The 17,461-nt window shown below is 37.7% G+C and overlaps 1 protein-coding gene and 1 long non-coding RNA gene across 4 annotated transcripts in view; one reads left to right on the top strand and one right to left on the bottom strand.

Moving 5' to 3' along the window:
* LOC309482595 overlaps positions 1 to 17,461 on the bottom strand; it is a 475,034-nt gene that overhangs the window by 137,119 nt on the left and 320,454 nt on the right. The window lies entirely within an intron of this gene.
* The window catches only part of grm1a (glutamate receptor, metabotropic 1a), a 29,204-nt gene continuing 15,680 nt past the window's right edge, over positions 3,938 to 17,461 (top strand). For 2 of the 3 annotated variants that reach the window (XM_082147853.1, XM_082147855.1), the window contains exons 1-3: positions 3,938 to 4,064; positions 5,601 to 6,454; positions 10,886 to 11,135. In XM_082147853.1, the coding sequence (XP_082003979.1) occupies positions 5,719 to 6,454; positions 10,886 to 11,135 (986 nt within the window). In that variant the 5' untranslated portion in view covers positions 3,938 to 4,064; positions 5,601 to 5,718. Of the gene's footprint in view, positions 4,065 to 5,597; positions 6,455 to 10,885; positions 11,136 to 17,461 lie in introns of all 3 variants that reach the window. The other variant, XM_082147854.1, reaches the window with a different exon arrangement.

Raw genomic sequence — 17,461 nt, 5'->3', positions numbered from 1 at the left:
CAGATGACATAAGTTTGATCAGAACTGCCTTTATATTTGAACATTCACATTCAGACAAGCTAATCAACATTTTTATCTGAAAAGACTGCCTCCAGTATTGTTCATTAATGTCAAGTTGACATGTCAAAAGTAGCTTGTTCATTAGGTTCACATGGTTTTGAAACATTAGCCTATACATTGTAAAGGTTTTTTTTCTGCCTATAATAGCTCTGATATTTTTTTAATGTTTTTTTTTTTTTTTTTTTTTTACACTTTTGCCTAAATAATTTTGTACTTCATAATCGTTTCATGGTTTAAGTTGAGCTGAAAAGCCTTTAATAAGAGGTAAAATAAAAAATACACCTAACGTTATCCTGAAAAATATCCACTAATTTTTACTAGTCACTGGCATGTTGCTTTTCATAACCTACAGTTCTGCCATTTTGTTTGAACTCTGGATTATCAGTTGAAATGTGGAAGTTTCCCAGGACTCGTTACGCGGACTGTAACGGCTCAGAGGCGAGCGAGGAGAGGAGATTACAGTGAACATCGGTGGTGTCTGTCAAGCACTTTCTCTACAGGGAGGGACATGCTGAACCGATATCCCGAGACGCGTTTGGCTGAGCTGGTGAACCGAGCCACGGATTCCACACGAGAAGATCTTTCTGCTCTCTGCGATGACTTAAAGCGAGAGTTTTATTTCGACAGAGACCCAGAGGCTTTTAAGTGCATCCTAGAGCTGTACTGCACGGAAAGATTCACATGAAGCGAAGAATCTGTCCCATGTGCTTCATGAGAGAGATGGACTATTGGGGAATCGACGTGGAACATCTGGATGAATGCTGTAAAAGCCATTTAAATGAGGTGGAAACTATGCTGGCGCAAATAGCAGAGAAGGTCAAGGCCCTGAAAGAGGATGTGACGGTCACTAGATGCCAGAGGTGCCAAGCGTCCCTGTGGAAGCTCATTGGGAAACCAAAGTCATCTTTAGCAGCGCGCGTAATCGGAATTGTATCGGTCGCCCCAGATAGCACACGTACGTCTGCAAGATGTCTGTTAAAGATCACTTCATCTGGAAAGCATCTGCTGTTTACTAACATCTGATAGACATCTTTAAGATGTCAGTTTAACATACATTCTAAATCATTACATCTTAAAGACATCTTCTAAACGTCTATTTGACATCTGACCGGAAACGTCCTATAGACGTATTGCAGATGAGCAAACACTCTTAAAAATTGTCTTCCAGACGTAAACACGCACATATGATATCTGGGGCGTTTATCCTGCTCTCCACTGTGGTGTGTGAGCACCATTTATTTAAAATCACTTTGACAACATGGACTGCAAAAGCTTGTCAGTCTTTTCCCAATTTTATCACGTGGCACAACTTGCTGTCTTGCAGTGTCAATATAAAAACAACTGTTAAAAAAATCTAAAGTTCATAAACGTTGAACACAGCTTTATTAGCGAAAATAACCGGATCGGAAACATAAATTAGCTCACAATCCACGGAATTTCACAAACAAGCTTCATGTGGGTTCAAGTGGGTTTGTTACAAAACCCAAGAACCGAAGAGAGATTTCCAGCTACATCCACACACACACACACACACACACACACACACACACACACACACACACACACACACACACACACACACACATGCAGTATTTATGCAGTAGGCCTAGATATAAAAATAAAGCGTAACTGGCGAAACCCTGCGTGCAATATTTTTGTTTAGCTTACTAATAATTCATAGAGCGAACGTTTTAACCAGTAAGTAAAATGATTTTACCTGAACCTTTTCCAGCCCTCCTAACAAAATGCTGGTGAGTAATAAGAAAACGCCATCTAGTGCTGTCACTGATTTTTGAGACATGGAACAACTTTACTTGTCTTTAGTTTTTAAAAAGGCAGATTCATCAGAGAATGTACCATTAACCTTAAAACCACATGTCCTCGTACCACCACTCAATACTTTAAACAGGTTATGTGATAGGCCAGTGCATTCATTTAGTAACTGGCCCATCTATGGAGTGTTAGGCAAGAAAAAGCTAATTTTGTGAGATATAGAAGCAGGTGAACATATGTTGATCCAAAATAATATTATAATCTATTTTATGCCAATAGCATACTCAAAAAACAGTGCACTGAAGGTATTAAAATAATGTATAATTTGTTGGAACAGTTTACTATGCTTTGACATTCCACCTACAGGCAACAATCGCTGAAATATCCCATACAAGTAATGATTAACATTGGTCTAAATTGCTAATGGTACAGAACAAACACAACCGTAAATGATTAATTTTGTTTTAGGATTATTACTTGGCAGATAACTGTTGCTATGCTGCCACCCAGTGGACGAGTCCATTCAAATATGGGAATTTTCTGTTGATGTGAAACCATCTATTAAACCTTTAAAATATTTTAGAACACGTTTTATTTGTTTAAAAAAAGCTAATAATTACATAACCTTTATATAACATGGCAAAAAAAAAAGAAAGAAAATACTATTATGCAATATTATTCACGAATGTAAAAGTAATCTAAAAAGTATGAGGATAAGATCAACAAAACATGAAATGGAAAAGTCTACCTTTATTTCACTCTACCTAAATGTATTGTATTGTAATATCAATCTTCCATCACCAGGGAGCAGCATTGTAATAAATATTGAACAGCATGACGTTGGCAGAATGTCATTAATTAGACTTTGTCAAGTCTAGAAACGAAGAGTCGTTCTGTCAGCAGGTGGCGCTGTATACTTTCACATGCTATTCACCCTCATACTGCTATTAGACAATATAGATCTGCTGCTAGTGGAGAGATTCGATGCATATCCAGCCAATTATGCTACTTCACATGAGATTCATATCAGCATATGCATTTCTAGTGTTCAATATGTTATCTAGTGTTAAATCATGTCAAGTCAAGTCACCTTTATTTATATAGCCTAGCGCTTTATTATACTCTACAATACAGATTGTTTCAAAGAAGCTTAACAGGAGTAAACAGGGAGACAATGATTCAATGATGCAAACAGAGTTCAGTTCTGCTGTAAAGCAGCTCTAAAAAGCAAAGAGTGTCATTGTTCAGCTGAGGTCAGTTCAGTGTGGATTCAGTTCCATTGATTTCCGCTGTTCATCCTTTGCTGCCTCCATTATGACGCATATGTCCGAGGACCATGCAAGCTTCATTCATTTTAATCTTTCATTTTTTTTTTTTTTTTCATGTGTCAATAAATAATAACATACTTTTAGGCTATACAGATTTCAACCCAATTAAAAAACGACTTTGAGTGGTTTTCTTCCACACCCCTACTACCTCTTTTTCCACTATTCCAAAACTTTCTTTAGTCATTTAAACTACCTAGCTAAAAACCTGTCTAAGATGGTTTGCTGGTTTAAACCTGCTTTAAACTGGTTTAAGATGGTTTCTCAGCCTGACCATGCTGGCTTTACCTGTTCGATCTTAATAGTAGCCTACGTATTCCTTATAGAATTATGTTCATTAATATGTCTGTTTTTAAATGCAAGTTTTTCAGTAAAAAAAAAAAGAAGAAGAAAAAAAGAAAGTTAATTACAAATTAGTCCGAGCTTTTAATTTCACCTAGCGACCTTCGCGAACAGAAATCGCGTTCGATTGAGGATGTAACCATAGCAACAGAAGCCTGCTCGAACGCTTTCCGTTCTGATACATCGACAAATCATAATTACAGACATCCTTTATTACTTTGTAAACGTATTAAATAATTATGGATAGGTATAACAAGTTTTTCACAACAAAAGTTTTTGTTTAAAAAATTGTTTTTGTTATAATTATTTAGGCTCGGTTAGGCTGTCAATCAATCCACACTGGACGTGCCATATGATATTTACATCACTGAGAGAGCGAGAGAGAGAGAGAGAGAGAGAGAGAGAGAGAGAGAGAGAGAGAGAGAGAGAGAGAGAGAGAGAGAGAGAGCGAGAGAGAGAGAGAGAGAGGAGATCCACTGGTTGGGATGCAGACTGATAACTGAAGTATATCATCAGTGCAGCAGCTGTCTCAGAAGGAGGTGAGGCGATATCTCATTGACTCAGGTGCGTAGCGATCGAATTCCTGTGCAGATGTTTCCGTTGTTGTTTGTATTTCCTGGTAACTGCAGGTACGGACAGATGTGCGGCAATGTCACTAATGCGAGTACAGGAGGCATTGCATCGTAATTATATCTCATTTGTCATTGAGTGCAATCGATTAAGCCATTAATGCTTATGCACGCTGAATGAAAACGATAGAACAACGAATCTGAATGTATGGCATAAGACATCTATCTTTGCGATGATGTGTGACATTGGCACAATAGTTGTTTTTAGGCTTCTATTTGTTCGCTTTCTCTGTATCTATACTCAAATTAAGATGTTAGTGAGATGAGGGCAATTCAATGAATCTCGTTCAGTATGAAAATAAGTCTGTCTTGTATATAGTCGCATTGAGTTTTAAGGGGGCACAGGGTATCCTAGGTTTGTGTGCAAACACATTGCATCCAATAGTTGCTTTGACTAAAGGCGCGTCTTAGTTTCATTCATTGTCATCGTCATACGGTTGTCTGCGCTGTCCGCGGTGCTGAAACCGCCCAAAACTTGCCCCTGCAAGGACGTGAAAGACGACAACCTCGTCAGTAAAACTTGCTCATTCTGTGGTTATATGTTTCTTTTTCTTATATTTGACATGTGAGTCTCTCGTTCGCAGTTTTGCATAGACTGAATAATGACGTAAGTTTGCCTTCATAGGAAAACTTCGTTGGCAAGGCTTCTAAAGCGACAAGCAACAGAGACGTGTTGTATATTATTCCTATATTTGTCTTGCTACTTAACTAACGAGTTTGTAAATCTACAGTTTATCCCTAAAATGTTATGTCACTAGGGTGTTGTTGTTTCAGCCTACCCCACTAGGTGAGCTCTAACAACAACCGAAAACATACATTTTTAAACTGTGTACATATTTATTGTGGTGATCAAATGTCCAAACAATTGTTATATCACCCCCATTTGAAATAAAATAGTATAATCTATAGGAAATATTTTTATTCAAAACTGCACATAAAATTATACAACAGATATAAAATGCTAGATGACATTGGATAACAACTTTAAAAGCATGACAGACACTGAAAAACTGTCTCATTTTGTGCAATCTTTTTGCACCCAGAAATAAGTTGCAAAGTTTTACAACACTTAGACATGTTTTTTCTAGTTTTAGACTGATGAAAAGCTTGTGTGGATGTTCTGTATCAGATTAAACAAGAGAACTGCTGATTCAGATGTTCTGTCATTTATCATCAATATGATCACAAATGAAATTCTAAACTATAGGCATGATCTTTTTCTGTTTAGCGCATTATATTTGGCCTACAACTCGTTTATATTTTATTTTGAGTTGTATAACTACAATCTCAGCATTTAGGGAAGTGATTTCACCCATGTAACTCATTTTTAATTGGTTAAATTGTTAAATGATCACTCTCTTGCATTACTTTATGCATGCTTTTTTTTAAAAATAGATGCATATTACATTAATGGTTTGTAATAGATGCACTTGTTTTCCCTAACTAACTCTGTGTTGTGTTTTCTCAGCAGGTGTCAGGGCGCATTAATGTTGTCTCACGTGCGCATCACGGTTGCTTAATTGAATCTGGGACTGCAGAGAAACGAGCACCGCTGGCACGAGCAGCTCGCACGCTATGCCCGTCACACAATGTGGAACATGGCACGCTTGAAGATGCCCCGTGTCTCGTGCGAACACTTCCCACTGTTCATGTGTCTGTTTCTACCGACACTCTTATCTCACGCGCTTGGGAACATCTACAAGCGCTCGGTGGTCCCGCGCGCGGCGGCCCGGTCTGTCGCCCGCATGGATGGCGACGTGATCATCGGTGCGCTCTTCTCCGTGCACCACCAGCCGTCCGCCGAACGTGTGGCCGATAGAAAATGCGGGGATGTGCGAGAGCAGTACGGCATTCAACGGGTGGAGGCGATGTTCTATACGCTGGACCGTATCAACTCCGACAAGAACCTGCTGCCCAACATCACCCTGGGCTGCGAGATCAGGGACTCGTGCTGGCACTCATCCGTTGCTCTGGAGCAAAGCATCGAGTTCATTCGAGACTCTCTCATTTCCATTCGGGACGACAAAGACGGATCTAAGTGGTGCATCGACGGGACGCCTTCCAACCAGCCTCCTCCCAGTAAGAAACCCATAGCTGGAGTCATAGGTCCGGGCTCCAGCTCGGTGGCCATCCAGGTGCAGAATCTCCTCCAGCTGTTTAACATCCCCCAGATTGCTTATTCGGCCACCAGCATAGACCTGAGCGACAAAACCCTCTTCAAATACTTCCTCCGTGTCGTGCCCTCTGACACGCTGCAGGCGCGCGCCATGCTCGACATTGTCCAACACTATAACTGGACTTACGTGTCTGCGGTTCACACAGAGGGTAAGTCACTGGCGAAACCTGCCGTTCTCACTATCCTCGTGCTACAACTATGAGACATTTCAAACAACTTTTCTAAACACAGTAAATGTAAGAATACAGGTAACCTATCTCTCATTTCATTACTGTAACACATTTTGTTTGGCTGTTTTTTTTTTTTTTTTTTTTTTTTTTTTTTTTTGCTATTTGACTAAAACTTCACACATTTTTCTGCTAAACCTATGTAAATTCATAAATTAATGCGATCAGGTGTTTTAACTTAGTAAGACAGAAGAGTGTTTTAGCACTTTTCTGTTTGTTGTTACACTTAAAAAAAACTCTGTAACTTAATGTAGTTTACAACTCATCCCAAAAACTGTGTAAATGAATGCATAGTACATTCTGTACAATCTGCCTCTTTAATGGATGGGTTGTCAATGGAAAACAAAGGCATTTTAAATTTTGTGTATTATTTTGTGGTAATGGGAAAAAAAAATCAGTATCCGATTTTATTTTAAGCATTTTAAAATAAACAGAAAATAAAATTGGTAACAAATATAGAAATACATAGGTTAGGATAAGTTGACAGACAGTGTGTTGTGCAAATGTGTAGCCCAGTATGTGCAATAACCGTCCGTGGGTCCCTCCCCATGATGGTCAGCCATGATATTTCCAGTTTTTGAAACATCAAAGCTGGTGTGGATGTTACATGTCAAAATTGATCACAATCACAAATCAAACTATAAGCCAGACATTTTACTTATGCATAATCTTATAACTTCTGCTGTCACTTTGGTGGTCAAAGTGGGTTGTGGTATGATGGTGATTTCACCATTGTAGCTCAGATCTAATCTATTTTCCTCTATATGTTATCAAAATTAGATTAGAAGGAGGTTTTGTAAGTCTGGCTTTGATTGAATATAAATACATGAACATTTAACTATATGATTTAAGTGTAAACTTTTTCAATTAAGTCAAAACAATTGGGAAAAGCTGCATTTGAATATAATGAGTGCACCACTCTTTAAATGTACCTAAATAGTAATTCACTTCCATTAGAGTTGTAGAGCAAGTGGACCAAAGACCTTTTTATTATTTGCATATGGAAGCATGCTTTAATTTCTCCATACATAATGAGGGTAATAATGTATTCTCCCCTTTTCGCCTACAACACACACACATTTCTTTGTTGCTGCCTCTAGCATTGTTATGTGTATCATTTTCAATTCAGTTGATTTGTTTATAAAATGAGCAGAGGTGGAAGGCTTGTCTGTTAAACCACACATTGAGATGATTAATGAATGGGTCAAATCACTTTTTGTTTTCTTTTATGCTGATTTTTTCAGCTAGCTGGTGGAATTAAAAGTAAATAAGGTCAGAAAGACCTTGGTTTATATTCTTTATATATCTGTGGGGGAAAAAAATCATTTTTAGATTTCTGTCAGCAAACTTCAGTGAGCAAACCAATCCAAAATATTATTGAAGTTCTGATGCATGCCAGGTCGTAATGTGATACTAGTTGAATTTTTCGTTAGTGATGTCCTCCTGGTTTCTTATTAATAGGCTATGACATGTCTACCTACTTCTTACAAGTTTATGTTCACAATATTTGAATTTCCTAAAGTAAAGGGGCGGCACAGGCACAGATTTAAAATAAGCAATATAATGCTGATGCTCAGTTCTCTGTCCTGCTATTTTGGTGATAATAACTATGACTTTTCCCTTTCAGGAGAGACTCTGTAATGGTTTATCAGTCATGAACTGTAGACAATAACTCATTAACACAACATCAGCAACTGTGTCGGACACCGCTGTCTGTTGCTCATAGTAACAGCAAAGATCTTTGATTACATTAATTACCCAGCCAAATATAAATTAATGTCTGGTTTAGAGACATTTTAATGGCCTTATTTAAACAGGCACCAGTTTTACACAAGCTTGCATGCCAATCTTTTTGAAAAGATAATTGTTTTGATGTAAATCCTGCTGAAATATCTAACTAAATCTACAGCCGGCTTGCTGGTCTCAACTGGTTTAAGCTGGTCGCCCAGCCTGGTCTTCAACTGGTTTAAGCTGGTCGCCCAGCCTGGTCTTCAACTGGTTTAAACTGGTCGCCCAGCCTGGTCTTCAACTGGTTTAAGCTGGTCACCCAGCCTGGTCTTCAACTGGTTTAAACTGGTCACCCAGCCTGGTCTTCAACTGGTTTAAGCTGGTCGCCCAGCCTGGTCTTCAACTGGTTTTTCTGATCTCCCAGCGTAAGCAGTTGAAAAGTGCCACAAAAATCCCTCTAAAACAAATCATGTCAGTATTTTCATTAGTAATCACCAAAACAACAGAGCAGTGAACTTTGAGTACTAGCATCAAATAGTTTTTTTATTTTTTTTTTAACTGTGCTTGTGGTTTGCCTCTCTTCTTTAGAATATTAATTTAGTTTAACCATATGGTTCAAATGCTATTGATATGACACCAGGAGGACATCACTAGCTTTTTGTTTTTCAACTGAAGTATTTGTTTCAAATCAGATTGACATGATCTATCAAAGATGAATGAATAAAGGCAAGGATTATAGTGTTTGGTATCTTAACTCACAGGTCTGTTTTTCCCCCCCACAGAATTTTATGGACGTGAGCAGAAATGCTAAAATGAGATGCCTTTAAAAATGAAAAACACCATCGTTCCCTTGTAGAAAAAAAGATACAAGACAATAAAACCAGTATTGCCTTTTTTTAACTAGTAAACATTTTGGTCTTCTCACTTTGTAGGACAACCATATTGTGTACCATGCAGTTTGGTTACACTTCATTTAGATCAGGGTTTCTCAAACTCGGTCCTGGAGGGCCGCTGTCCTGCACAGTTTAGCTCCAACCCTGATCAAACACACCTGAGCAAGCTAATCAGTGTCTTCAGGATCACTAGAAACTCACAGCTAGGTGTGTTTGATCAGGGTTGGAGCTAAACTGTGCAGGACAGCGGCCCTCCAGGACCGAGTTTGAGAAACCCTGATTTAGATAGTCCACTTTAGACATTCTACTAACTATAAGTAACTTTACAACTACATCAACTAAATCTCATTAGAGTATTAGTAGACTGTTACGGTTAGTAGAATAAGTTGAGATGTACTTGAAATATTGCTTCTAGTCAGTGGAATATTTGGAGATATTAAGCAGACAGTCTACTAATACTCTAATGACTAATAATGACTAGTGAGAAAGAGAAAGCTACAAAGGGATAACCTAAACCTGTTCCAAACAACCTAAAGAAAGAGAGAATGAGAGAAGGAATTGTTAGAGAGAGCCACAGACCTGTGAATGTGCTCAGATTGTCACTCCACACAGACTGACCTCCAGACAGTCATCAGTGACCACACACACACACACACACACACACCACTCATCATCTCTCCTGATAAGACAGAGCCACTGTTCTTCTGTGTGACCTCTGCTGCCCGCACAATAAGATGTAAATTTCCGCCTGGCATCCCGGATGTAGAATGGAACGAAATATGTTTTAAGTGTACCGTCGTGAGCTGCAGGCTTTTGTACAGACCCGTTTCTGATTCATACAATATTTTGAAAAGGACACAGTGTGTTCAAGTGACCTATTATGGTAATTTGCTGTAATTCTCAAGAGCACCACAAAGTGTTATTGGTGCCCTACTTGTCTAGTTACTGTACAATGCCTGTGGAATACAATTAAGGGATAATGATCAGTCAGTCGGTCCTCAACTTAAATATTGCTTGGCTACTTACTCAATAAATAAACAAATGATTATGGAATAATGAGAGTGCTAGAGGGATGAGTGAAGGGATAGTTCACCCCAAAAATGAAAATTCTGTCATTTTCTCTCTCATGTTGATGTTTTTGAAGAATGCTTCAACTTCAAATCTGTCCAAACCCGCCATTGACTTTTATTGTGTGTACACAAAGGCACAGAGACCTTTTGTAATTGATCTTTTTTTGTGTGTCATAATCTGGAATAACATGAGGGCGAGTAAATGATAATAGAATTTTCGTTTTTTGGTGAACTATCATATCCCTTTAGGAAATGTTTTTCAGTTTAGCAGTCATTATACAAAAATATAAAATTTCAGAACGCATTTGTCAACCAATCAGAATCAAGTATTCCAAAAAGGCATTATAATGACTTTTTTTTTGTTTTTGTTTTTTTTGTTTCTCATTCTAACTGTATGACACCATTTTGTATCCTAAATGGTGGTGACCATTTCTCCATTTCATGTCTTTTTCAGTTGCCTGTCTGCCTGTCATTTTGTGTCCTCCATAGTCAACTGTCATCCATTTCTTATCCTGGACTCTGACTGTTCTGACAGGTGTTGGATCAGTGGCGGTAATCCATCCTCCATTCTGTGTCTTTGATTAAAGCTGCACTAGTTTCATATTTGTGTTCATATGTTCATATCCTTTATTAACCGTCCTACGTTTTGTGTCTGACCACAGGTAACTATGGTGAGAGTGGCATGGAAGCCTTTAAGGAGTTGGCCGCCGAGGAGGGTCTGTGTATCGCACACTCTGATAAGATATACAGTAATGCTGGCGAAAAGCACTTTGACCGTCTGCTTAATAAACTGCGGGAGCGTCTGCCCAAAGCCCGCGTGGTCGTCTGCTTCTGTGAAGGAATGACTGTGCGTGGCCTGCTGATGGCCATGCGGCGCCTTGGGGTTGCTGCAGAGTTCCAGCTAATTGGGAGGTAAGGTTTTACCAAGAAAAAAATGCATCCCTGAGATACGCTTAGCTATAATTTGCTCATGTTCGATCACGTCAGAGGAATAAATTGCGAGCTTTGAAAGAGACACAAAGGGCAAACGAGTCAAAATGACACCCACACTGTCTTGCTCATGGTTATATCACAATTGGATCATTTTTGGTGGAGCAAAAATACTTTTGCATATTGTTTGCAAAATAAGCAAATATGATTCTTATACTGTCAATAATTATTATTACATTTTATGTGTTGCTTTGAGTGTTTCCAATCATGGCGAAAGAAGAACAGACATCGGAATGCTTGCAAATAAGTGTTGCCTCTGAATACAGAAGTTTCCAGGGAAACCAGATGAGATTAAATATGAACATTGTGAACAGAGGCGCTTTTCACACTTTTCGCCACTAATGAATAATTTGTGATTCAGTAGCTGGCTCACACATCCCTGGAAACTGCCTCCTGCTTCCTGCCTTTGTCTTATATGGTGTCAGTGTTTGAGTTTATGTTTGGGTGCGTGTGCCAGAAAGGCTCGTCACTTGATTTTTAGATCAGGCATGGAAAAATGCTGTGGGCTGAGTATTAAATATTCAATCTCACAGACTCTCAGGAAATGAATCTGATGGCAAATAACAAGTAGGCAAGCAAAAGTTTTTGGTAAACCAACCTCATTTCATGCATCATGTCATCACTTGTGAATTGAACACTAAAATATAATATATTTATTATTGTTAACAAAATATTATATTTAATATTGTTAACTAAAACTATGTTTTTGGTAATTGAAATAAAGATATAAATATTAGATGAAAAACTTGGTCCTCGCACCATCAATGCATCAACCTAATAAATGGGTAACACTTTAATTTACACATGTGCATGCTATGTACTTATTGTAGTAATGACAATAACTGGGTAATAACTAGGTAGTAAGTAATAACCCTGAACCTAACCTTAACCCATGTTGTTACTTTACATTACTCAGTATTTTCGTATAAGTACACTGTAAGTACCTTAAAAGTGCACGTACTGTAAAATAATGTGCAACCCATAAATGAGGTGAAGAAATTAGTTGAAGTGCTAAACTTGCTGTGAGAATATTGGATATTTACATATTGTATCAATTTTTTTCTGTAATCAGCTGTCATCTTGCCATTTGTTTTTAGATGTGTGTCTTCATAGAGAGGAATAGGAGTATTATCGGTCATTGAAGTGTAGAGCATTAAATGTAATGTTTTACATTTTCATATGTAATTTATTCTTGTGATGGCAAAGCTGAATTTTCAGTAGTGGTCAGCCGATATATCACCAAGGCCGATATATCGGACGATATTTTTTTAAATATCCCTGAAAAAGAAATGTGGCCCTGGCATAAATGAGTTGAAGAAATACGTTTATTTATTTATTTATTTATTTATTTCAGGTTTATTTAACAGGGACAATGCACACTAATAATACATAATTAAATGTACAGTGTGCCAAAATTAGCCAAAAGGCTATTTTACATCTGCTGTCCCTGGACAGATCTTAATATGTCACACCAAAAAAAAATAAAGGATTGAAATATTAAAAAAAATTACTAAACCAAAAAATAAAATAGAACAATTGGTCAATATCAACAACAACACCAACACACACACACACAAGCAAAACTGTCAGTCCATTTAACAAACATTGTTAAAGTTGAAGTACTAAAATTACTACACAATAAAACTGAAATAAAAATGTATTAAAGCAAAAGAGAAATAAAAAAAAAACGAATATAAATTATAAAACCACCGAAAAATTACCACAATTAAAATGAAACCTGAAAATATAAAAATAAAAGCTAATTCAAAATATCATTAATATTATAATAAATATTATTAAAATAACACTGGTCCCCATAAGCCATACCACCACAAGAAATGTTGTTCTTTATTTGCTACTTCTTGTTATTGCGAGTCTCTAGAGAACACTCTTTAAGAATTGGTTAATCGCGGTGGTCTGAAATTTCCTAATATTTGCAGAATTTAATCGCTGAGTAAATAAGCTGAATACTGAACAGTCAACTGGTCAATATCGAAAAAAACCCACAAAAAAAACCCTCCAGGACCCCAAATAGGTAAATTGTTACGAACTGCTCCGAGACACGAGGGTTAAGATCCAAACGCAGCTTTATTAAGGGGCAATCCAGACACGTAATCCAATAAACAGGCAATGGGTCAAAACACAGGTAGACAGTCCAAACAAACAAAACAAAACAAAAACAAGACAGGCAGGGGTCAGAGGCAAGAGAGTAATCCAAGGAACAGGCAAGAAATCCGAAAACCAATAAACAAGAAAACCAGGGAAAACGCTCGGAATTGCAGTGTAACACTTAAACAAGACTTCGCGGTGAGTGACTGAATAAACATGGTATAAATAGACTAAGACTAACAGGATGATGTGACACAGGTGAATGCAATCAGTGAATGAGGTACAGGTGAATGTGATCAGTGATAAGTGATGAGTCCGAGCAGTGAGTTATGGGAAATGTAGTTTGTGAGCGATAATAGTCTTATGTGGAGTGCCCTCTGGTGGCTCTCAAGGGCACTCCAGCTGGTGACCGTTACATAAATAGTGTTTTGAGGTATTGTCATATAATCAAAGATATTACACTTTCCTCACAGTTCTGGGTTTGATTTACAAAGGCTATTCTTTTATCATTCAAATTGTCTGATAGCGAAATCAGAGCGATGCTGGATATAATATTCACGGACGGAATCCTTGCAGACTTGAAGATCTGGGAATGGGTTGTAGCAGCTATCTTGTTTAATCTATATCAAGACAGCATCTATAGCCCACCCACGTACAATCACAGACAGGCCATCATATTCAGCTAACAGACTTTCTAGGTCAAAACATTGTGTCTGGAGTCTGGCTTTTTTGAGTATGACCCTGTCTCATTCAGTTTTCAGTTGGGGAATAGAAACGAACATGTGTGTTTTTTTATCAGTACATGTTTGAGAGGAAAACAGAGGGAAAGAAAGAGAGAGAGAGAGAGACAGACATCAGAACTGCTTTTGGGAACTAATGGAGATTTATTCATTAAAACACGCCTTGCATTGTCATGATAATCTGAGTCCAAGCCTTCAAGCAAGACAGTTGATGATGTGTATCTGAGATAGAGATGGAGTGAGAGAGAAAGAGAGTGTGATTAAGAGAGAGAGAAAGAAAGGGAGGGAGCTCTTCTGTGAAAGAGGATGAGGTCCAGGTGTTCTTCTTCCTCTGCTTTGTTTATTCTTAGCTAGCTCATGTCTTACCAAAAAGCAGGCTATGTAATTTTCTACAGCAGTAAAAAAAAAAACATTGACTTTGTAATTTCTAATCAACATTCTTGCAGGGAGCTTCCCTTATTACATTTGATTCCCTTACACTGGGCACTATGTTTACCTCTTAATAATCTAATTAAATTCAATCAAATTAATTCCCGCTATATTTTTCTAACTTCTTTTTTAGTGTCCCATACAGCATGTGCCCCAGAGATATTTTCACATAGGCACATATTATTGCTCTCAGGACAGAAAAACAACATCAGCTCTTCAGTATTTCAGCTGTGTTGTTTCAAGCATTAACAGGAATCCAAATTAAACATTTAAATAGCAGCGCTCTCCTCCCCTAGTGCCTTCTGTGTTCCTAGTTTCCTAATCTTTTTGCGTTTTTTTCCTCCAAACACTCCTTCTCCCCTCTCATTACACATTCTTCTAAGATCAGTTGAAAGAAGAGAGAAATATATTTTTCAGAAAAGAAAATGTGAGTGCTTCTCCATCTTTAAAACTCGGCACCACCTGTACGATTGCTTAAGAGTTCTTAGTGGTTGTTAGTGCATTAATTTACTATATGCCACGTTTGGTTCCTAGATTTCATCCTTCATGCAATGTGTGTGTCTATATATATATATATATATATGTGTGTTTGTGTATACATACATATTGTTATTACTGTACAACTTTCCACTTTCAACTTGAGTGTCCCTGAGAAGCCCTTTCTCTTTAAGCCTCTCAGCTCTGCTCATTCTGTGAGAATATTGCATATTGATTTTTTTATTTTTTCTGTAATCAGCTGTCATGATTTTTGCCAATAGTTTTTTGATTTGTCTCTTTATATAGAGAAATTAGGAGTCTTATCAGTGTGTCTCAGGAGAATAGGCCATTATTTGCATGGAATTTGTTTAGGTTAAATATTGGACTACTAATGTTTGAAAGTTTTGGGTCAGTAATATGTTTTCTATTTTAATATTTCACATTTTCATATGTCATTTATTCCTGTGATGGCAAAGCTGAATTTTCAGCAGCCATTACTCCACTCTTCAGTGTCACATGATCCTTCAGAAATCAGTCTAATATGATGATATCAAGATACATTTCTTATTATTATCAATGTTGAGAACAGTTGCGCTGCTTAATATTGTGGAAACCATGAGACATTTATTTCAGGGATATTTGATGAACAGAAAGTTCAAAAGAATTTATTTGAAATATAATTTTTTTGTAACATTTTACTTTACTTCATTTTTTTAATCAAGTTATTTTATGTTTTGTTATGTTTATCATTAGGAGGCAATCTTAAAATGTTAACCCCTATTTCTATAGTTTTGTAAAATAAACTACTGATAATTGAAAAGTAGCCTAATTATTTGTTGAAATTATTATCTTTTTATAAGGCATAATTATATACCAACATATGTTAAATTTTATGTTATTTATTATTTGTATACAATTGTATATACCAGTAAATAACTTATCACTTAGCAAACTGGAAAAGGACATCTGTTTCATAGTATGACTCATCGACCATTGATAATGATAAAATGACTTGAAGTGCTTGGCCTTATTTTATCTGATTTTAACTATCAGTACTTTTAATAAAGCATTATGTCCTTGAGATCGGTCCTGGCTTCACTCCTACTTCTTCTTTTTTTTTTACCCTTTCATGTTCTAAACTTGCCATATGACTTTAGCACCATTCTTTACCACGTTTGTATTTAAGTGGGTCATTTACTCAAAGGTGCGTTTGAACTCTCCAAATAGCTTTTCTTCGGAGGTTATTTTCTCTTCAAGTAATGTGGCGAATTGGATTCAGCGTTCTTTAGTGCATGCAGTGCTGCATGATTGCCTGTGACCTCCTTGTAGAAGTTATCATCTACGGATATTGCGGTTTTGTAAGAGAACCGCTCTCGTAAAGCCCCACGGAGGCTAATTCTCAGGAAACATCTCTTTCTCATTAGCCCTCCATTTTGAATGTATTAAAAGATGTATTAGTCATGAGGGCGAGCAGAGAGTGAGAAAGAGTGACTTTAACAGGTTTTCGAAATGTCTGTGTATGGGAAGTTCCCACATTTGGCTGAAAAATCAGTTCATTAGAGAAGTAGTTGGGATGGAACAGTAAGACGAGAGAAAAAAAAAAGAGAGAGAAAAATTCACTTAACTCTTTTAGTGAGATTCTGCCACAAAAATAAGCCAAAAAAGGAAGCTAGCCGGATTGAAGCATTAACAATACAGTCTCTGGGAAGCTGCAGATATAAACCTGTTTGTGTTGACCTGCCAGTCTTTAGCAGCGCTTCACAGATGCTCTGATGTCACTTTCAAGTCTTTAAGGTTCAAAACAGCGACAGCAAAACTACATTAGAGCGAGGAAAGCCTGCAGGCATCCCAGCAGCCCTGTCATTGGAACTGTATTACACCACGTCCCGTAGGACCTAAAGCACATCTGTTTGCGCTCAACCTGCTGTTGTAATGTTTAAGAAGTTGATTTTACACTATTTACTTCATGTCACTATATGAAAGTTTTCAAGTTTTGCCCCCGTGTGAATTCAAAGAATCTTAGAAAGAGGCTGACATTGAAAGGTTTTGGGGTTTGGGTTTTTAGGAGAAAAAAGAGGCATGCAGAGAGGGACATGAAAAAGTCTCGTGATGTGTGTGTGAATGTGAGAAAGAGAGAGTAATGGAGGCAGATGAAAGCTGGTGAGGGGCGAGCGAGAGCGGGCGTGATGGGGGCTCCCAGCAGCAATGCTGCTTGTGAAACACAGAGCCAGGCTGCTGCTAACTGGAGCGCCATGAATTAGTAAAGGCTTCTGGATGAGTTCTAATGGCCCTCAGCCTAAGCCTGCACTGTCTTACTCAGTCCTCTAGAGAGGATCGAGCAACAGTCAACCAGAGCACACATGCACAATATACTGGATTTGAATGAGTAATGAGGGAACAGAGGATAGGAAGAGAGAGAGCAGAGGAGGACAGAAAAGGAGAGTCACCATTGGCATTAGTCGGATAAACATTGTCTGCATCCACATATGCAGT

The sequence above is a fragment of the Leuciscus leuciscus genome, assembly GCF_965113295.1.
Source record: "Leuciscus leuciscus genome assembly, chromosome: 19".
Lineage (NCBI taxonomy): Eukaryota > Metazoa > Chordata > Actinopteri > Cypriniformes > Leuciscidae > Leuciscus > Leuciscus leuciscus.
Note: the sequence above shows the minus strand (reverse complement) of the source record. Positions and strands in the feature narration are given on the sequence as shown.